The sequence below is a fragment of the Stegodyphus dumicola genome, chromosome X2, assembly GCF_044657685.1.
Source record: "Stegodyphus dumicola isolate Sdum_Otavi_A_Nest chromosome X2, ASM4465768v1".
NCBI lineage: Eukaryota > Metazoa > Arthropoda > Arachnida > Araneae > Eresidae > Stegodyphus > Stegodyphus dumicola.
Genome location: NC_140781.1, coordinates 68956797 through 68980862, shown reverse-complemented (window position 1 = coordinate 68980862; position 24066 = coordinate 68956797). Strand labels below are relative to the sequence as shown.

The following is a 24066-nucleotide window of genomic DNA, read 5'->3' as shown; positions in this document are numbered from 1 at the left end:
TCCTATATACTCTTTAGAGGAGCCTTATGTTTGGGGCAAAGGGGTAAGGATTTGTCCCTATACTAGATTCTGAGTTTTAATCTGTCTACTTTGTCTGTCTGTCTGTCAAAATTCGGCAAATCGGAACCCGGAAATGTGTTCGAAGTCGTCACCGGATATGTACCTTTAGATTCTTTGGTTTGGGTGTTTCGTCTTCTACATAGTCGAACATGATTGGCTAAGGAGGTGTCGATCGAACATGGTCGTGACAATATAAACAGATGGTTAATAATTCCTTTCAAGAGTCTGCAAACGAGTAAAAAATAAGTGTTTTTCCGAACTCATAAGTTTTTCTGAATATAATCGTCCAGATACAGATCTGAAAACGTCATTTTCTGCCAGCCACATCAGTGATCCTCCAAGTAATTTTACGGTAGGTTAATATAGGTTGTTTTATGTGTATATGTGTGTACTTGTATAAGTATCCAAAAAAGTACTGATTATTAATCGATCATAATTTTTATTTGTTTCCATACTTTTAAATCAAGTAACCATACAAATATAAAGTAAAATACAATTTCCCACGTTTTTATTAACCATTTATGAGATGGTGTAAGGAAATAACATTTTTAATGTTTATATTTCTATTTGAGTAATGTCTGGAATCGTTATGACAAAAGTAACAAATTCAGATGTTCTTCCGAGGATTCCGATTAGCAGTTTTCATCAACTTGATCAAAACTTAATTTAGTTTAAATATAACGCTGAATAACAATCAAAAACAAAGTCCAACAAAAAGAATCAGCGTAAATTTAAAACATTTTTTTGCAGTGCTAGTTTCGGGGAAAGTGCTGAATCGCCCACCTCTTGGGACGTTTTTAAGAACTCGGTATCCATGTACACATCGACCTATTTTCACTTTAAAAAACATCCCAGCATTGCACAAAATGGCATTGCGCACTCCTTTGACTTTATCCACGTACACATCGACCTATTTTCACTTAAAAAGTCAATGAAAATTGACAAAAATCCAATTCTTCTTACTCTTGTAAAAAATGCCACTTAAATAAGTGGGCGATTCTGCACTTTAGCCCTAGTTTCGATAGTTTTTGAACTACCTCCTTCAGCTGGTAAGGGCAAGTGAACCAAGTAAAAGGGTATTTCACTTAGCAGCTGAAGAAGGTAGTTTAAAAACTATCGAAACAAGTACTGCAAAAATTTTTAAAAAATTTCTGTTGATTCTTAATGTTGGATTTTGATTTTGATTGATCAAAACTGTTAATCGGAATTAATTTTTTCTGTGTAATTTGAATCTAAAGTTCTGTTTGAAATTCTGCTGTTATATTTCAAAATTCATATGTCAGAATTTATGTAATGGAATGTTAGTTGCTTTGGTGTGCTGTAATAATCTTAAGAAAGAAAATGTTCGTTTATTCTTATTATTCGTTTCATTATTCTCTCTATTTTAATTTTTAATATTCTGATGATAGAATTAAGACATTTGGAATGTATGGAAGTGATCATAGAGAAAAGTTTATTGTAAAATCATAGCAACAGAATATGAAAATCAAATATGAAGCTATAATAGTATAATAAAATCAGGTATATGGAAAAACTTAATGAAAGTGAAAGTAATTATAGAGTCTTCATAAATAATATACGTAAGCACATTTTGGTAAAATCCTAGTATATGGTGCAGCCTTGGCGCGATTTTGAAAATTATCACCAACACCAAAATGACCCATTTAACTACTCATTGTATATGTCCCGTTTACTGCTCATCATAAAGTCGCCAAAAGTAGACAAATCCCTTGTGCACCGGATACTAGGATTAAACCCACATTTTATGTATTTAATGCTTTTTCATGAAGTTCTGAAGATCTCTTCAGCAGAGTCGTAGCTAGGGTTTTCAGCGCCCAGGGACAACTGAAGATTTCACGCCCCCTACTGCTTGCCAAGGATGGAAAACATTTAGTTCTAAAATGTCGTAACATCAGTTTGGCGCCCCTTGGATTCTGCGCCCGGGGACAGATGCCCCCTTTGCCCCCCTCTAGCTATGCCCCTGCTCTTCAGAAAAACAGGCATTCGAGGCCTGTCTTTCAAAGAGATCTTCAGAATTCACATAAATAAAGAAGAGCACTCACAAAGCATTTTTTCTTTTTTCATTTGCATACAAATAATTTTAAAGAATGAGAATGAATATCTTAGAAAGTGCTGCATGTTGTAGTTTATAACTCTATATTTATGTACTTAATATAAGTAACATATATATATTAAGTTCATTTCTCTTTTATTAATTCAAGCATGAAAGAGCTAACAAAATAATTTGAACTATCAAAATAACTCTATTTATTATATATTTTGTTTATATTAAATGGAAATGATTTATACTGCTTGTTGAAGTCTGCCTTGAAAATTCAAAGGTGTGGTATTTGTATGGCATCAATCTGGGCTGTGTAAAGTAGAAAGATTTCGCTTTCAGTTTGCTGTATATTGTATATTATTGCCTCTTTGAATGACATTCTTCTTTGCTGCAGTATCAGCTTATGTCGCAGCTAAGAACAATATGCAACTGTTTCATTAGCTGATAGTTGGCAGATATCATTATCTGTCCATATGCCATTATTATCCTATGGCTTTATGTTCATTATCGAACACGTGTCAGAATATATTCATTTGCAACCCAAAACAAAAATTTTTCATGATTTTTCTCAGCAGTGGCTATTTGAGTATCTTCTTTGGTTGAGAAGATGAATTTTCCTGGATTTTGTTCTTGCTATAGAGATCATTATTGTGTATGTGTAGCATATAACTCTTCGAATAAGATAATATAATTTTCTTAATAATGTTTCAAGAACTAGATGGCAACTTGCATAATTTTTTGCTTGTAGAGATTTATAAGCGATTAGCGTCTGTAACATATAAAGGTTTTTCACCTACTGATAAACATTTCATTCATTCATGCATGATGGATTCTCAATACTGAGCCAACATAACATCATAGACATATGAAAATTTCACTACTTTACATCATTACCTTATATCATTTTGTTTACTATAGTGTGTTACTCTTGAACTGTATGCAGTTGTATGATATAACCTCAACACACCTGCTCTCACTGCTACTTGATTAATCAGTTATAACTATATGTGACTGAATTTCTTATCCATTCTACATAAAGTGTTTCATTGCGTTAGTTGCTATCTCTTGTGATTACTATTTTACAGACTACTGTAATTTTTCATTAACTTATGTGTACATGTAATATAAATTTTGATGTGATGAGGATGATGCATAAGCATAGCTCTGGAGCACAGATTTTTCACTACTTTCTGATTTTATGCACCTCTGCTGAAAAGTTGAGAAAATATATTCACAAGGCAAAGCAGTATGATGCCAAAATAGTTATACAGCAAACCAATGATTTTAATCAAAAGTATTTATGTGACAACCCAAGTAGCACATGTCATTTTGATTACCGTGCAAAACAGAAGTTGTACAGAGTCAAACTTATGCAAATCTCTGATGTTTCTTTAAGCAAAAATACGTAGCTGTGTGCATGGGGTAGGGAATATCAGCATAGAAAAAAAGAAAATTTGTTGGAAAAGGGAAGTGCTTTGTTACTGATGTTTCTTATTTTTTTAATTTGGTTGATTTATTGCTGTTATGTGAAATTTTTAGAATGCTGTCATACAGAAAATGGTGTTGTGTTTCACTTATAAGTTTGGTGAAAAATTAGTCGCCAGCAATTTTGCAAATGCTGTAGTCACCAACAAGTTTTATTCTTTGGTGGAAGATGAGACTAATGAAAAAGTGTCCATAATTTTCTAATTACATACAATTATAAACATTTGAAATAGTGCTTTAATTAAAGCATAGTTTTCCACAGTGTATTAAGTATTCAATAATGCGTGTTTGATGAGAGATGCAAATGACTCTTACTTAAATGCTGTAAATAAAGTTTTATATCTTTATTTAGTATATCGACTAATAAGATGTTTTTAGATTGTTGACTTTTTGTTTACTAGGCCAAGGCAGCTATTTGAAGAAGAAAGAGTTCAACTTGAAAATTACCATTTAATTACCGTGTTCTTTACTTTTCTCGACAGAGAATTTTTTTCAAATTATATTATTAGCTATTAATGACATCAGCCTATAGGAAACTGAATGAAATTTCAGCAGCTCTTAAACTAAATCCTCCTGAGTAAAAGCCAGTAAGTAAAGAATAAGTGTGTTGCAGATAAAAATGTTTTGTTTAGCTAAACATTTTCTTGGAAAGGCCTCTAGTTTATTATGACATATTAAATTTTAATTGAAATAAACAGCATGATATGTAATAGAAATAGATGAAACTTGAAAAGGAGAATTTCTTAATTAAAAAGTATTAAGAAATCTCAAATTAAATTGATAATTTGGAAATTTTGAAAACTTTGAAATAATTCAGTACAGTTATAATCATGGCCAATGGTTGTAGATGTTGCTGCCATATATAATGCATAATTGTGTAGTAAAAGAGTGGAACTTGCAGACAAAATTTATTAAAGGACTAAGCATTTATTTAGAGACTAAGCATTGGCGCAACATTATTGAAAGAATCATCTGTGCTACTGAGTTTTTCGCCAAACAAAACTTAGCCTTCCGGGGTTCCAGTAACAGGTTATTTGAAAGGAATAATAATTTTTTAAACTGTATAGAAATGATCGCAATATTTGACACTATCATGTCTATATATATTAATAAAATTCAAACTAAAAAAATATGCGCCATTACCTTGAAAATAAAATTCAAACTAAAAAAATAAGCGTCATTACCTTGAAAATAAAATTCAAACTAAAAAAATAAGCGTCATTACCTTGAAAATAAAATTCAAAATAAAAAAGCTTATTAGGAGATAATATAAAACAAATTATTTTAAGTAATGTCAAACAGGCAACATATTTTTACTTCCCTGTACGAAGTAAAAGGGAAGTATTGTAATCGCAAAAAGTTTCAGGCAGCATATTTCAACGAAAGGCGAGATCATACTACTGCATCAACCTGCTGTTTCCAAGGTGATTTATGCTAAGCAGCATGGCGTTGTGTAAAAGGATTAACTGATGATGCATATATGATACATCCATTGTGAAGATTTTTTTTTTTCCTAATGGCAGATTGTGAACAATTACAAATGTAACCCAGTCCATTAATCTATACAAGGCCTGATGTGGTGGTCTCTTTAATATGGAGGCACCTAATAGGTGGGCCACCATCGCCTTTCCTATGAAGGGATGGAAAGTTACAACCATGCCTTTTCCGGGATTCGAAACCTGGCTCTTCCGCATCGCAGTCAGCTTCCCTGACCACCATACCGACTGGGTGTGAAGGGTTTAAATGAAAAAATAAAAGTGTCAATTAAATTATGATCACAGTGACATAACTAAGAAAGAGTTCTTTACTGGGAGAGAAGTATATCAGACTTTTATTTCTCTTACTGCTTGGGAGAATGAAAGGCCGCTTTACAATCTTCTTCCAAAATACGATCATCATATTGTAGTTTCAAATACTGTGATAATTCTTCACATCACAATAACTGTAAATATTACTTGTGAGAGGAATTTTCCTAAATACAAATTGGTTACAAGCACTTAATAATCTAAAAATGAATACCTTGCATTTAAGAGATGTTAACTGTACAATCTAAAGAAGAATAATAGGAAGGAAACAGAATGTTCATCAATGATTTTGCTAACAGAAAACAAGCGAAATGGCATTTTAAGGGTGTTAGAATTAAAACTTTATTTCAAAAACAAACACAGAGTTATTGATTTTTATTTCTCTAGATGTTATTTAAAATTTTATAGGCCATTTGATGTCCTTGAGAGTGGCAGCAAGAGCTTTGCCTTTCTACTGCTACTAGACCATCCATGGTGGCCCTTTTTTTTATGTTAGCACATCATTTTAGTAACAAAACACTTTCTTTTGAGGTTCTGTTTGATTTTTCCTTTCTGCCAAACTTCTTAAAATATATTTCTTTATATTCTTAATCCTCTGAGTAGCAGCTAAGTGATAAAAGATATATATCTGTATATTTGCAAAGAAGAGGAAAGTTCAAAAGCTATTGCTGAAAAGTACATTTGATACTGCAGCTCCTGAGTAAAATAATTACACCATGTAAAAACAACAATACAATACTAAAGAAGTCTAAGTTATAGCGTAAAAATTTATTGTAAAAATTACAAAACGAGATAACTTCAAAAAGAAAAAGTGATGTGAAAAAACTAATAAATTAAAAACAAATTTTTTTTAAAATGCGAAAATAATTAAAAACACTTCAGACACAGAAAATATGTACAAAGAATTGCAATAAATGGTAAATTAGCCCAACTCGAGGTTTAGGCTGGACTTATCAAGGGAAAAGTGTCTCAAAACTCGAATTCAGCTAATAGTGTTAGCACATTTCGTCAAACGAAAAACATTGAGACTGAAAGCGGAATTTCATTAATAGAATAATCAAGCTAAATTATCTTAATATAGCAAGTCTCAATGGTTTTGTTTCTTTTCCCGACGTGCCTGCAATTATAGCTTGTATATATATATATATATTGTAAATGCTTATAAATATTGCATTTAAAAGGCTTTGTGTAATTCAGTATCGGCATGCAGAGGCATAGCTAGGATTTTCAGTGCCCAAAGACAACTGAAAATTTTGCACTCCCTTCTGTTTGCCAGATGCAATCGTGAACATCAGTTTGATGTTCTCTGAATGCTGTGCGGAGGGGGACAGAGGCTTCCCTTGCTGTCCATAGCCACGTCATTGCCAACATGTGTAGAATAAACAATATAAGCTATAATTAAATACACAGAATATTTAACTGTATCAATATATACAATGTTTATTGTTTCAAAATGCTAATCATTTGATGCAGGTTACCTGCTCTATATAGACTTAAAAAAGAAAAGATGTAACTATATTCTTTCAAAATGTTCTTTTAAGAACAGAAGTTTGTGTATCTCTCTCTGTGTGTGGGTGTGTATATCATCAATATAACTGCTATAAGAAATGTACGTTTTAAAATTGGTACTCCATTCAATAGAATATGATGACATATAATCTCTTCCAATATGTTATATGTAACAAGAAGGTGCATGAGTAGAAGAAGCATGCACAAATATCTTGCATGCACACGTGACTATATAAACCTACTCATTTTAGACTACACGTGACCTTATAAACCTACTCATTTAGTCATCTGCTGAAGTGTTTTTTTAAACATGCATCCACTTCTATTACCATTGACAAAGCATAGCTTATAAAGGCATTACATTTTTCTACTTAACAATCACATTTGAAATATTGAAATTTTATTTAATGCAGGTTCAAAATAGGTTCTACTGTAATATTTATCTTACGTTGATGTATGCAGTGTAATTGTAGATTATGTTTTAGTTATCACTAAGCAGTAAATCACACATAATTTATATTTTGTTCTTAATGATGACTAATGAATTGTATATGAAGTATTTCATGTATTTTTAATTCTTAATTGCTGTAAAAATTTTTAATCTTAAAAAAATTAATTCATTATGCATGCCATATTTGCATTTGAAGACTTAGAAATTATTACTTTTAATTCATCAGGAATTTTCTGTCATGTCGGTGTCTCCATCTTCTCCACCTGCAGAGAATGGCCAAGTTTATCCAAGCATAGGTATGTATTTCTTAGTCATTTTAACTTTTGAGATTGTATTTATGTGATAACTTTGAATTTCCTTAAGTTGTGTGAGAAGATTTATATAGATTGGAAATTACGGTATTCAGAAAAATTTTGTCAGTACCAAGTTCATAATACAATGATCTTTCTGGCTGCATTGGATATTGCTTTCCTAATGTCTAATGTAAATGGAAGCCATTTTCCTTATTAGAGTCCTTGCGAAAGCACCTCTTCTAAAGCAAATATAGGCAGGTAGCCCTTGAATGCTCCGCCATAATTAAATAAAACAAACGTCTAAAGCAAACCAACATCTAAAGCTAAATAAACCAAACATCTAAAGCAAATATACCTTAAGTGTTTTGCTGTAATAATACATTCTCATCTCAATCTAGCATGGAATATTACAAATACTTTTAATTTCTTTTGCCAAGTGTGTTATGATTATTAACTTATGTTCTGGTATGAATTTATAATAAAAACATGTCATCTACTTCGATTTTTGCTTGCTCTTTGCCATGAAATTAATCAAAGGAAATGTGGAAATGCATGGCTAGCTGCATGGGGTTTCACATCAACATAAGGTAGTTTCTCGTGAAAAGATGTATGCTAGAGCATTTCTTCCATGACAGACAGCCTATGCATGTTTCGTCATATATAAATCAACAGGACCATCTCCAGGGAAATGGTCATTTAATAACATGCATCAGACTTCGCCAGTTCTGAGTTCCTTAGTCAGCAAGTTTGCTTATTAGATTTTCTGATTTCATGATTTGAGATTATTTAATTTTAAAACTATCATATTCATCTATAGGAAATCTGATATTTCCAAAATGTCACAGCTACCATTATCAGCTAGACCAATAGGATTAAAAATAGTTGCAAAAATACAAATGATTTTCTTTAAGAATGAGTTTTACTTCATGATAAAAATTTCAAACTGTTTCATTAAAAAACAACAAACTACACATTACATCTCTTTAAAATTTATTTTATGAATTAAAGGATTCACCTAAACCTTACTAAGGAGTTAAATACACTGGATGTTTAACATATTTTGCAAATATGTACATCATCCAGTGCTGTCTCTTTTACTAACAAATAGGCTAGTTTTTTTATTCCATTTCCATATAAAGCTTTGTAAGATGATGGCTATTAACATTTTAACTGCTATGCTCCTCATGAATTTTTATTAATTATCATAAAAAATTTTCAATGCAGCTTTTTGCAAGAAATGCCTTTGCAAAATTTAAACTTAAATAGATTTAACTAAATGAAACTTAAGAGTGCTGTGCCTTATTGAGATGAACTTTTCATTTACTAATTATGATGCCAAAGCATTTCCACAGTTTATAACCTAAGCCAGTGGTTTAAAACTCAAATTACACGTGGGCCAAATTTATAGCATAAAAGCAGCCAATGAGTTAGATTCCCCCCTTTTTTTTCTTTTTTTGGTGTTAACGAAATGAGAATGAATATGCAAATTTAAATATATATGTAATAACACTGTGCTATTATTGTGATAAGACTGTGTTATTATTGTAATAAGACTGCATTATAGTAAGATGACTAGGGGAAAGTAAGTTGCAGCGGATTAGCGGTGGCATTAAAACTTGAAGAAATTTTACTGCATAGTTAAAACGCTGGATGCATAAACCAAAAAACTGGTAGACATGGCCTAAATTCCACAAATAATTTTATTCATGGATAATGCACATTATCACTGTGGGTGGGCTATGCACTCCCAATTTTGTACAGATTACATCTTCTTAAAGGATCAAAATTAGAAAAATAAACTCTCTGTAGATAGTGGCAAGGCAACACAAGCATCTAGAAGCAGAAGGGAAGAGAGAAGGGGGACTTACGATGCAATTACATTTTATACCATTTCATATCACATGACAGATTAATGTCCGATTGTTGGGGTTGGGTTCAGATTTCATAGATAAGTGTTCAATACAGATTAGATGATGGATCGTTTTCGTTTAGTTAAAGAAATTATTGCTCTATTATTTTTAGAATAAAGACAGGAGTTAAAGGTTACTATTTGAAAGATGGGTATTTTATATTTTACATATATAAGCAGTGGTTTTTTGGATACTAGTATATCTGGATACAAAATGTTCAGGATATGAGCCTAATGTTCAAGCAAACTTTTGTATCTGGATATGAGCTCAAGTGAGGGATTCACTGCACTGCCACTAGTTGCTGTAAACAAAATGAAGAGGAAGCTTACTCATTCAGTACATGCGGTTACCCCGTGTCAGATGCATATGTGTAATATTTTGTGTTTGCTTTCATGTGTTTGTGCAGTTACTTTTGTCATCATTATTAAGATATAATCAGTATAAATATATAATATATAGAAACTTAAACATTTGGTTTTACTTTTCGTTTTGAATTTTACATATACTCTTGCTTATATGGATGACGAAACACGAATTGAGTAATTGAAGAGTTAGGTTTGAAGGCAACTTCCCCTTGATAAGTCTGTCTCCTGCCTGCTCAACAATTATTCACTTATGCAAATTAATTTGGTCTTAAAAATTCATTAAAAAATTTGAGATTTTTTGGGGGGGAAGAATACTATTTTTTCATGGTTTTAGATATGTGCACTTAATTTACATGTGTTCTTAGAATTTAAATGGTATTGTAAATTAGTTTGCAGCAATAATTAATCTTTTATTTTTGAAATTAAAGTTTCTTAATTAAATTGTAAATTTATGTTAGCTTTTTACGAATAGAGAATATTTGTTAAATTTAAATTTAACTTTACTATATTCTTGTGAAACAAATAATATATAGAATATGTATTTACAATTAATACAAATATATATTTATAATCATTATTAAGATATGGGCTGTAAGAAAGTGAGTAATGAAGTGGATGGTTTTTCTTAGAATTTAAGTATGAAATCATTGATAATCATAAGAAAGATGTGCTTGTAGTGTATTTGGCCAAGCAGTACAAGTGTAGTACTTCTGCAATATGTAACAATATTGAAATAGAAAGAGGCAATGAAATGGATCAACCAGGTCTTTGGTGTTAAAAAGTATATGGAAGAAAATTACCTACCCTAACAAGCCCATCTTGCATTCAACAAACCTTCTGTGCAACCACCGAACCTCGATGATGACATCCTTGAAGAGTTAATTTCATCTAGGCTCTCTAACTTCTACTCAGCACCACCTCTACAGCTTATTGACTGGCAGATAATTTCAAATTTAAAAATCTGTTTACCTAAGACCTCTTTTGTTGCTGCTTTGATGTGATGGAGAGCACCAGCCTCACCATATGGAGGTTCTGGAAAGAACACTATAGTACTATTAATAGTAAGAGTATAGTACTATTAATAGTAAGAGTATAGTACTATTAATAGTAAGAGTATAGTACTATTAATAGTATAGTACTATTAATAGTTAATTTCATCTAGGCTCTCTAACTTCGACTCAGCACCACTCCTACAGCTTATTAACTGGCATATAATTTCAAATTTAAAAATCTGTTTACCTAAGACCTCTTTTGTTGCTGCTTTGATGTGATGGAGAACACCAGCTTCACCATATGGAGATTCTGGAAAGAACACTATAGTACTATTGTAAGCTTAAAGCATGGCAGGGTTTTTGCATTATGTATACATTTTATTTCATTATTCAACATACAGCCGCTCAAAACATAAATTTCCTTTCTTACATATAAACATTCTGTTGCTGGAATCAAAAGTTCTATGAAACTGTTGTGTAGGAAAATTGTGACTGATTGATTCATGAGCAGCACTGAGAGAAAATGGCACATGGTATTTCAAGAATGACCTTCGATTGAGGATGGAAGAAGCTGTGGCCTGAGATTTTGTCTGAAAGGAATTTTAAAGGATTCAAAAGTGAACCCATAGAGGCCATGCTGGAGGAGATTTTGTCCCTTGGAAAGGCCATGAAATGGAAGAGTGAGGTGGAGGAACTTAATTGTGAGAGGTAAATGAACTATACATTGAGGAACATAAGAAGATTGTGATTTGGTTTGTTTTATTTGATTATGACAAAGCACACTTGGGTTTAACAGCCTAAGGGGAGGAGGGGTGCCTTCATGGAAGACTTTTTGAGGAAAACTGGCTCAGATCCACATTACGTATGGGAAAAACCATGAAAAGGCCCATGTAGCCAGCCTGTTCACCTGGAATCGAACCTGTTTAGCTACTTTCAGCCACTGATGGCCAGGGGAAAAAAGAATTTTGATGAAATAAATAGCGAGCAGAAGGTAGTGGTAGAGAAGCCCATCTCTTAGCTGAAATTAAGGGTATTTTAAGAAACTAGGAGGCAGCTGCTGCTGAGTTCATTGGAAATAAAACACATAGACGAAATTGCAGCATGTTGTGTTACGGTACTGTATAGTAACACTTGTTAAACACATTTCAGAAACATTCTTAAAAGAAGGATGAAACAAACTTCCTTGGGCAAATTTTTATTGAAGTTCACTTTAAATGAAAGTGGAGAAAAAGATAGCATAATACAGCAAAGAATAATGAAAGTACAATGTGTGTAAGTAGAATATAGTAATTAAACTTTATAAAACCAGTTTATTTCTTTGCATTGTCTTTTATATGTTTGTACTATGTTTAATAAAGTTTTCATTAGTTTTCTCTACCATACAATGTATTTTTCCTTACATTTTTATTTTTTCCATCACTTGCAACTTTTCACTGTGAAATTCTAAATGATTTTGTGGATATGTATTCCAAAACCGAGAGAGAGAGAGAGGGGGAATGAAGAGCAACTGGGTGTGAGTATTTGTGGGGAAATCAAAATTCTTTAAGTGCTTAGGGTCTCTGATGGTCTTAATCTGGCCATGGGGAGCCATAATAATGTGGAGCTACTTAAAATTATGAAGCTGCAGTGAATGAGGTAAGAAAATATTATCAAAGACTTATTACATGATATACAAAGTCCGAAATCTTGACATCCACTATCCAGAATGATCTAATACCTTGACCTCTGGACCAGCAGTGACCCCCGCACACTTACAAACGCTAGACATTTTAATTCTTAGACGAAAGGTGTGTCATAAAAAATATTGCTTATTCTCCAACTGACATTCCTCCATATCACTTTCAAACCTTTGCTGGGTAGGGATTTACTCCATGACCACTGACAATACATTGATGTGGGCCACAACCACATTTTCAGCCCTCGAGTCATTGTAGGAGTTAGCAATTTTCTGTTTGATTTAAACAAGTTAGCCCCAAGGCATATTTGTTTAGAGTGGGATGTTGCTTATACAGTACCAAGTCTGGACATCCAATATGTGGAATGATGTAATATTTAGACAACTGGAATTTGTTTCATAACTTTTTTTTTTTTTTTTTTTCTTTTATAAAGGCTAGGAATGGAGAATGTAATTCTAAAAAAGTATGCAAGCAATTTTTTTATGTTTAACTGACATTCTAGCATGCCACTTTCAAACAGCTGCTGGCTAGAAAATTGTACTGTGGTCAGTGAGCACATGTTGATTGATGTTGGCCACAACTACATTTTCTGCTCTTGAGTAGTTGGGGGAAGTTGTATTTTTCTATCTTACCTAAGCAACAAGTGAAGCCCCAAAACATACTTTTGCTTGTACTGGTTTTCTTTTGTTGATGTAGCAGCAGAGAAAAATTCTGAGGAACTCATTAATTCAATTAAAGCAGTAATTAACATAACATAACAATTAACGTAACAAATTACTCCTTAACTCTTTCTTAACTTTCTAATTTGATCCAGCTTATTTTTATTGAAATTAAAGTTTGAATTTTCACTTTGTAGAAAAGAGTTCCTAATTCTAGATCTGCAAAGCAAAAGTTTGTTTTGACCTTGAATCAGAAAAAATGTAATTGTTGGGAGGGGAGCAAAAAGAATTGCTGGGGGGAGGAAGGATAAAGGCATATCTGTCTCAAAATTTTGCGAGAAGTATGGCATTGGAATCTTAACATTATATGAGAAAAATAATGTGACAGCCCTGTTCCTGTAACAATGAATAACAGAAAAATCAAAATGTTTCATTATGCTAAAAGGCATGGTTGAATGGGCGAGATAGTGTTGCAGCAAGAGCATGCCATTGACGGGCCCAGTGGTAATGGCTCAAGCCAAAATGTTTTATGAGAAAATGGTCTTATAAAAACTGAGTGCACATATTCAGTAGGTCAATTAACTAAATTAAAATCACCGTGGTGTATGGCAGGTAAAAATTTCAACTGATTCTGAAGCACCTGAATAATTTGAAGACAAATTAATTTAAATCATTAATAGTGAAAGTTATTGCCAGAATAAATTTATAGCACTAATAAAACAGATCTTTTCTGGCAACGTGTAATCCAAAACACATTGGCCACTTTTACAGAAAAGGCTTCGGTGCCAAAGATACCAAAACAATATTAATCGATTTTAACTTATGCAGTTATTACAAGAATGCTGCAAATATTGCAATGCGGTAAACTGTTTTTAAGCAGGGGAAGAAAATACTCTAGGCCATTTAAGGGAGTAACAATTTTCCTCGCTATTCTTCAAGCTAAGAGCATAAATGGCACAGACTTTAATGAATGATTGGTTTGAAATAATTCCATTGACGAAGCTTTGAAACTTTTGAAGTTTACTTGGTTTACTGAATGGTGCAAAAATTGTTCCTGATTATCAAAAACTTGGCTCATACTTCATTTAAAATCTTAGCTAAAGATAACGTCTTATTCTTTCCTCCAAGTTATATACATTCATCATTCTGCCAATGGATATCAGAGTACTGCACATGCTGAAATGCATATATAAAGTAGCCTTTCTAAAATCTGCACCAAAATTTCTGAACAGTGCCAAGACTATTCAAGAATATTTGAAATATTTTAACATAAAATCTGCTGTATGAAGCATTGCAAAGTAATGGGAGGACAGTATCTGTAGATATTATGAATGATGCTTGGCAAAATGTTATGTTCAGCTGCCATATTTCATGGTATTGATGATCGTAAATTTAAAGGTTTTCGGATATCACAAGCAAAATTCGAATTTGCCAGTTAATGGAATTTGTGAAGAAATATGTAGAAATGATAATAAATGAAGATGATGTAACAGGAGCTTTCCATTGTCCCAGTCATCCATCACCTAACGGATGGGAAGAAAAATATTGCTGCCAGTAGTGAAGAAAGTTACCAAGAGGTTGTTGAAGATTTCAATTGGCAGTTTAAGTGGAAATTCTGCACACAGCAATTACAGGACTCAAACTGAATCAGAAATAAAACACAAATTAAATTAGCACAAAAAATGAAACAGCTTAAAGAACTTGCATTGAAAGAAATGTTTAATAAAGCAAATTAATTGAGCTTTTTTGGGGCTAATTTTGATTTCCTTGAGGTCATAAATGTTTCATTTCTTTTACAAGCAGTTATTACATATTTTTAATTTTATAATTTTGACATATCATCTAATTGTATTTAAATTGATGATCTAAGATCTGGAAATTTCCAAAGTCCAGGCAGCTCCAGATCTTACACTTTGCACTTTTGTGTTCTTGTGTTGAAATCTAAAAAGAGCTAACATGCTCTTTTTTGAAGATGGCCTTCAAAGATGAATCTGTTGAAAATTCAATGAGTGTTGTAGGGGGTGAGAAACAGTAATTCTCACCCCCTACAACACTCAGAGATTGATCATTTTGAGGCCACTTTAAAGAAATTTTTAGTTAAAAGGATCTGAAATTGAGTTGCCCTTCTATCATTTGGTAAAATAATGTTTAAATGACATTTTCTAGTCCTTTTAAAGGGTTATGTTTTGTTTGGAAGTTGAAGCTCATTTCTTGATAAGAAGTGCAGAATATCTGAAATGTTCCAGTCAGAATTTTTTCCCCCCTTCAGTCCATTCATGCCAGTCTTTTTTAATTATGGAATAAAATTTTCTGTTCCGTGGAAATAATTATGAAATTGTTCTCTAATCCTAAAGTGAGTTTATTAATTTGGGAAATATATCAGATAGGTGTAGAAATTCTTGAAGCCGTTCTTTGTTGAGAAATTTCAAGCTTAATTGAAAATATCTTTTTTTTTTTTTTTTTTATCTTACTTTTTTAATTTAATCTATTCAGTTATATAGTCTTCTTTGGTAGCATAGATGTAAAATCTTTTAAGATATTAAGTGAATTATCACTATGTGTTGTAAAGTATCACAGAGACTGAGAAAGGTTGTAAAAGACCCTTATATTTAATTCAAATAAAATTTAACTGAAGGCACCACTCATGCTTACAGGTTAGCCAGCATTCGTATTTTAAATATAAAGTAAAGAATTTGACTTTATGAAGTAAATGTAAGTTAACCCAACAGCTACATAGATAGAGAAATGTGCAAGTTGGCTCTGACATCAGCATGATAAGCCTAATGGCGACAATGCCGCATATAATGCAACGCCTCAGAATACAGCTCTCAAGACAATCAAATTAGCAATGTAGTATTTAGCAGGTAGAACACGCTCTTATTCCACCCTCTAAAAACCTTCCTTTAAATTCTACCTCATTTGAATACACACAATCTAGAAATTTTTGTTCTGGCACAAAAATGGGAAATGAGAAGGACAGGAAAGCAAATTATCATAATATGACTGGGTAAAACTAAATGAATCCTTACACAGTATTTTCCATCTTGACAGTTACCTTACTTCTGTATGCAGAAGTAGTATAGTATGTATGCTATGATACCTTGAATAGAGTGGAGTTTGCTGCATTTGATTCAACAAAATTAATAACTTTTAGAGCATTAATAACTTCTATAGGTTTGTTATCTCTCTCTCACTGATTCTAGTAAGTGTTTGAAAGCTAGGCTTTGCTTATGGATGCAGCATTGGTTTTAAACTACATGAGTTGTGTCTTTATTGATGCGCCTCCGCTAGCCTTTGTAATATCCTGCCATGGAATTTTTCTGATCTGTACAAACATAACATCAGTGAGCCCAGAGCCCAATCAGTGTCCATTAAAAAAAAATTTGAATCCATTAAAAATGCCCTTCGTTGTACATATTTCTGTGTTTGGAGAGGATTTCATAGTAAGACATTTTCTTCAAAATTTTTGTCGTTTATATACCTTGCAATATAATGCAAGGTTGAAAGGTTGGATTCATCAGTGCTGTTTTCAACCTGTGTATACAGTACAAAGTCTTTAATCTGGATGTCCATAATCCGAAAGGATGTATAATCTGGACCTCAAAGCTACAAACTTTCTGCACATGCGTAGCGTTTACGCATGCGCATAATACGTTTATGCATGCGCGTTTAATTTAATGTATAACGGACGGTATAAGATAGGCTAAAATTATCTATTTTAGTTAATGTTGCAGATTGCGTTGTTCCTTAATCTTCTAATTGGGATCCGGCTTATTATTTTTTGCAGACTGTTAGAGCAATTTTATAAAACGTAAGCTTGAACTTTCGACTTACAGGACTTGAACAGTGGAACTGAACAAGAAATTATGTCTGTTTATAGAATTAAAGAGAAAGTATTAGCACAAAAAATGAAGCAACTTAAACAACTTGCATTGAAAGAAGTGTTTAATAAAGTAAACAAATAAATATTAAGTTTTTTTTTTTTTGTTTTTTTTGTTTTTTTGTTTTTTTGTAAATTTTGATCTAAAATTTTTGTAAATTTTAGATCATAATTGCTCTTTATTTCATAAATTACGGTTTCATATTTTTAATTTTATAATTTCTGCATGCTATCTTACCAGATTTAAATTGATGATCTATAATCCAGAAAAACCCCTAATCCAGAATCGCCAAAGTCCCGATGAGTCCGGATTAAAGACTTTGTACTGTAGTAGAGTTCTACAGACTGTTCCTGATTGCTCAAATCCCGTAAAACTCTATCATAACTTTTATTAATCACTAAATGATTTCTACTGTCCAAGCAAAACGTTATCTTAGAAATAATATGGTGGTTTATTGATACCTGGATTGTAATAATTTCTAATCTCGCTTGTACGGCTGGAATTAAAAATCACTCATTCAGCTGAGAAACCCTTCGTCAATCATAAATCTGCTGAAAAAGGTTTTCAGTGTTTTCATCTCCTTGAGACCTAAGGATGTCTGTCAATTCTAACTGGAAAAAGTTTGTTGTTGCATATAGTGAATATTTTGATTAAAAACCTTTCTATTTTACAACAGTATGGCATTTCTCTTCCATACTTGAAAGTCCAACATTTCGTGTTGCCCATATTAATATTATAATTGCACTACAGTTATTGAAGAAAAATTTGATTATTTTATTTTAAAGTGTTTATTTTAATATGAAATTTTAATTGTAAAAATTATTTCTTAAAAAAACTATTACAAAATTAACCACTCAGTATGAATGAACAGCACAGAAGAAAGAATAAATTCATTAAAAAGTTTACAACCAGCTTTCCATTTAATAAAAAAAAACTGAATCAGCAGCGCATGGAGGATTTTAAATTTCCTGCGCAGAATAAGCAAGGATAGTGTATCTATTGTATACTACAAGTTTGCTCTTCTCAACCTAAGGTCAGCCACCGAGTTCACATTGACATCCTGCTCCAAAGCAAGGTTTCTCTCTCTTCTGTGAGTGAAGTGACATCACTGAGCAGATACACAAGGCCTATGTGATACTCAAGCCCTGGTGCGGAGCAGAGTTTTGGAGGTCATGTGATCAAGAAAGGCTGACAGTAGAGAGTCCCCTTCGGTTTAATGTTAAATTATTTCTGTGCAGCAATTTCAGCTTGCGATGTCTTCTTAAATTTTGCTCCTTTTTTCTTTTAAATACTTTAGGAACAATAATTTTACAAATGAGAATATTTCAGCAATTTTGTATTATTTCTATACTTTTAACATGATTATTCTTTGGATTTCCTGCTATCATTGCATTTGCTGAAAAATAGCAGTTCAATAAATTTTTTAAGCTCTTTCCTTGAATTTACAGAAATGTAGGTAAATCTGCCAAATATTTGGTAAATCTCTCCCCCCCCCAAGACATAGCATTGTTTTAAAGTAATATTTATTTCGTTGTATCTGTATTTCAAATAAAACGTTTAAATTATTTTCAAATCTATAATTATATTGCAACTAATAAACTTCTTACTTAAATATAAGCTAAAAACAATAATTAAATATATATATATTTTTGGTATGAAATGTTGAATTCATTGCTTTCTTCATTTAATCCCTGTTTATTTGTGAAATTAAAACTGCTATATAAAAATATTTGATCATTTAAGTGCACCCGATGAGAAATTATGTGATAAATTCTAGTTTGAAACACATTAAAAATACATTGATGTTTGCTATTTATACTTTTATTCCAAACTAATATTTTATAAATTAATAAGACATAAAATATTACCCTTTTAAAATAAGGAATTGTTAAGAAATTCAGAGAAAATAGTATTTTCTAACATTTAAGACTAGCAGTGAAATATAAATTAACAAATAGTACTGAATGAAATTTAAGAAATAAAAGAAGTAGCTGAAATAAAACAAATTCGCATAGAAAAAAAAAAATACTTTACTAATATTACTTTCAGTAATGTTTAATCTCTTCAATTAAATTGTACTAATACAGTCCAAAAGATTAAACACCAGCGAAAGTAATATTCTATTTGCAGTACCTGTATTTGAAAATGTCATTTCACATGTGTACATAGTGCCAAGTATTGAAATTAGCTCAGTTTTAAAAAAATCAGGATAGTAATCTTGAGATATTTATTGATAAAACTAATAAACTTTCACTATGATATTTACCTTAAAGTGCCACATAATTGCTTATTGGTTAATTTTCATATGTGCAGCAGATAGCACACACTTAATGAATCTGTTTAATGTGTGCATAATCTGCTTAACACTGTGTGTTAGGATCAAATAAATTTTTAAATAGCTTTATATCCGCTGCGTAAATATAAAGATCAGGAAATTGATTTTTAAATTCCCAAATCCTGTTGTTAGAACTTTCTGCACAATCCCTGACATGAAGTTCTAGATACTCCATGTTGCTTTAATAAATTTACTCGGCATAAAATATTTTTGTAGGACTTTTATGTTTTATCTGTATCTTAAAAACTTAAAATACTCATTATACAATCTTTATTTTGGATATAATTAATTGTAACTAATGAGCATTATTAAAATGACATTAATGAATAGAAACCAAACTTACCATTTATTCAAATATGTACACTGCGAGAAAAAAAATGGGACAGTTCCTATATCTCCCGTTCTACTCGACCGTGACGAAATTCAACTTTCATTTTCCATGTCTCGAAAGCGCGATACGTATTAGATTTATATATGGCATTGTTCTAATATAGGTATTTTGACACAAAATCGGACTTTTTCTGAGATAACATATCAATTTTTTTCCATACTTCAATTCTACAACTCAAATTATGCCAAACTACCAAGTTTTGTAAAAATCGCAGGAGTAGTTTTTAAAAAATTAGCTCTCATAATTTTAGTTTCTCAATGTTAATTGAGTTTGGTATATATTTATTAATCTCTCTTTTTTTATTAAACTTATTTGATTCTTCCTTTCACATTTCGAAATTCAGGTTCATTCCAAATAAAATTCACCCATTTTGATTTATCTTTTAAATTTGTATTTTTAAATAATTTTCATAAAATTTTCAAAAGAAATTTGTTTATAATTGATAAAATTTTTACCCTCATCTTAAAGTAGACGTATTTATTCTAAGCATACCTGCAAAAAATGACAGTTTTTTATTCAAAATTTCTGAAGATATATGTGAATTTATATATTGCCGCGTTTTGAAATTTGACATATTTGTTGAAAGCGATAGAACATAAAATGTGGTTTAGACACTTTGCTAAAATTATTTGAAAGTAAGAACGATGTGACTTTTTTCTATTCTAGCACAGTGTGAAAAGGTAAGAATGAGGTGCCTTTTTTTCTGCTCTGAGATAATGGAAGGGAAAGGAAAATTGGTTGTCATAAATTAAGAAATGCGCCAATACTTGGCACAAACTGAAAAATTTGCGCCAAGATAAATTTTTAAATTTCTCCGTAAATTTCGCACCAAGTTTTACAAAGTTTAATATCTAGGCATAATTTGAGTCGTAGAATCGAAATATGGAAACCAAAATTGGTATGTTATTTCAGAAAAAGTCCGATTTTGTGTCAAAATACCTATGTTAGAATAATGCTATATATAAATCTAATATATATCCTAAGTCGCGCTTTCGAGACATGAAAAACTCAATTTGAATTTTTTCAATTGGTCCAGTAGAATGGAGTCCCCTTTTTTTGTGCAGGTTAAGGAAAGACGCTGGATTTTAATATTATGTGAAACTACAATATCCAAAATTTCACTGAAAATTAAATCAGTATTTTTTGTATCAAACTATCCTTGATCTCTCGATTGGCGAGAACGTCCAATTGATTGCAGATACAATGATGACAGGCCTGGAGGCCTGGAAAATCTCCGTGAGAGTTCTGCTTCAGTTTGTGAGTCAAACCGGAAGGTAGGTGGGAATTTTACCAAAGGACTCCCATGTTCTAGTTTTTCTCAGGAACAGAACAAGGTTTCTCCTTTGGACCACCATAAAGGAAACAAAGACTTGAGAATTGTACGTGATTACAGGTCATATTCAGCTTTCCCAATAATTGCTAAATGTCCGTTTGGGAATAACCTTCTCAGAGAATTGCTGGGTGGTCATCAGAAAATAGCTGAAGACTTTACAGTAGCTATAAGATTATATATACTAAATTGTGTAAGAGAAGTAATTATTATCTATCAGTTTTATTTTGTAACTGAAATATTTCTGTACTTGTCCCCCAAAAGTAAGTGCTTGAGTTACATAAAGTTTTAAAAACTGCTGTCTTTGGGGTTATCTTACATATATATGCAGGCAAAATGTACATATAATACAAGTGAAGTAATGGTCCAAATTTTGCAAAGAAAGAGTATGAAAATTGTTTTGCATACACAGTACAAGTTACACAATAATAAGTATGCATCAGAAAGCATTATAGCTTTCTGAACATATAAAATTCCCACTGATAAACATGCGATTTTTGCCACTGAGCCCATGTGATTACCTTTTTCACTGGCACAGTCATTTTAAGTAATAAATAAATAAAGAAAGAACTGCATTAGATTTTGCAAAAAATAGTGCGAAAAAGAACTCTGTGTACATAAAACCAATCTAGAAAAGAATACTTCAGGATAATTATGTCTCATATTGAAAAGTGACAAGTGTATAAAATTTTCTTTTATGCACATGCATAGGACAAATTCCTATTAGTTTTGCTTTATATATATTCAAACATTAATAATATATCTGCAGCAATTTTAATCAATTCATGTTAGTAAATGATGCAATTATTTGTGCTTCATAAAATAATACTTCAGAAAACATGGAATATATATTTAAACAATATGCAGTTGGTTTAGTTAACAAATACACAGTAACTGATATATAGAAATAACAAAATCGTACTGGTTTAAATTTTAGACAAGTATAAATGTGTGCAGTAGTGCAGTTCTTAGCTATTTTCATAAATTCTATTACACGTTCAAATATTCTTGCTACGATTCAGGACAAATTCATTACAGATGTTACAAGAGATTTAGAATTAACAAGAATGTAAAAACAATATAAAAATATAAAGTAACAAAAAAAAATGAATACATACAGAGCACCAGGCTATCAGATTGTTTTTAAAAATTATGTTTCTCGATGATACAAAAATAAAAAGTTTATCCTAACCTGTGAGATAAAATAGAGCTGATTTTACACTAGACGAAATTTTTTTCACTTTTCTGTTCGAGTCCATTTTAATATTTTTTTTGTCATTTTTTAATTTTATCAGAATTTTTAATGTAAATAAATAAATGCTTATCATTACAGTGATGCACCTAAAAGTACAGGTAAGCCATATATAGTAAGTTGAGAGAAAAATGCAGGTCATAATGCTTGTATTACATCTGAAAGTGAGGAAATTCAATGTTATATACATAATATGCACTATTTTCGGTCCATTTCAAAATATGTAATGTTGGAAAATTCATCGCTAATTAAGCATGCAACATAGAATCATATGGAATCTTAAATATTCTTATTTGTAGCATCATCAAAAAAGTCTTAAGTATTTTTTTTTTTTTTTTTCCCCAGTCTATACCACCTCATTCAGTTTTTCCTTGAGAAATAGTTTTTTAAAATTTTCAACCCATATGCGAAACAGCTGCGATTTGTTTCATGTTAATGACGATTCACAACTACGTACACCAGTTTTGTGAGTAAGTGATGTGTTCCTGTGATTTTTATATAGCAGAATTTATATTTGCTGTATCATCAGTGTAACAGGCCAAGAGAGAGTTTGAATTTTCAATTGCTTGAAAGTCCGCAACAAAGAGTAGAGAAGAGTATTTAGCTTTGCAGAACTCCTGCTTTGATTGGCCAAGATTCAAGTAAGCTTTCCTTTGTGAAACTGTGAATTTTCTGTGTTCACCAGAAAGGATTTAATAAGCTGGATAATCTCTTTCTCAGAATTTTAAAAAATAAATCTGAGTACCTCATACCAGACGCGATTGAAAGTTTTCGACACGTTTAACGTGACAAGGCAATACATTGATGACTATGTAATACTGTTCCTGAAAGTTTTCCAAGCCCCGACAAAAAATTTATTGGTCTCTTTTCTTCGGGTTTTGTAGAGTCTTTTACCGATTTTGGTGAGAGAATGGTCTTAGCCATTTTACACGATGATGGAAACTTGGAATTCGTCTTACATGCATTAATTATACTTATAATTTTACTTATGGGTGTTCCAGGGAAGATTTTGCAGTACTGTATTCGTAATGGCATCGTAGACTAGTGCTTTTCTAACTGCAAGTTTTCTGACAATGTCGTTGACCTTTCATTCTTAATTTGAGCAACACTTGGCAACATTACTCGTATTTGGCATGATGAAGTCTCCGAAATGAAGGAAAATAAATGAATAAAAGGACTTTAAAAAATAAAACTTAGATAAATTCTAAGCTTGGTTTTATGGAAAGAAAGCTAGCTACAATTAATTTCTTTTTTTTGCCCGCAAGAAAGACAGATTTTAAAATAAGAACGTTGATTTTAGGTGAACGGAATGTGAAAGGTTTGTGGTATCATCTATCGTTTTTGTTCAAGATCTCTAAAGATTGTGGTATCATCTCTTATTTTAGATTCGGAGAAGCTATCTCCATTTCCTTGAGAATTCCATTTTATGGGTACTTTATTCACAAAACTATTTATATTACAGATAATGTCATGCTTTACTTTGGAAAAACTTAACTCAATTAATTTGTTAAATATATAATCTCAAACATTCATGTCCTTTAGTGGCATGTTAAAACATTTTTCTCCAGTTATTACACAAATTATTAATGTCAGTAAGAATTACTCATCTG

At 31.6% G+C, this 24066-nt stretch overlaps 1 protein-coding gene across 2 annotated transcripts in view; it reads left to right on the top strand.

Moving 5' to 3' along the window:
- Nucleotides 1-202: 202 nt before the first annotated feature.
- LOC118191761 (uncharacterized) overlaps nucleotides 203-24066 on the top strand; it is a 72187-nt gene continuing 48323 nt past the window's right edge. The window contains exons 1-2 of one of the 2 annotated variants that reach the window (XM_085809790.1): nucleotides 203-412; nucleotides 7599-7668. In XM_085809790.1, coding sequence (XP_085665916.1) covers nucleotides 7611-7668 — 58 coding nt within the window. In that variant the 5' untranslated portion in view covers nucleotides 203-412; nucleotides 7599-7610. The remainder of the gene's footprint in view (nucleotides 413-7598; nucleotides 7669-24066) is intronic. The other variant, XM_085809791.1, reaches the window with a different exon arrangement.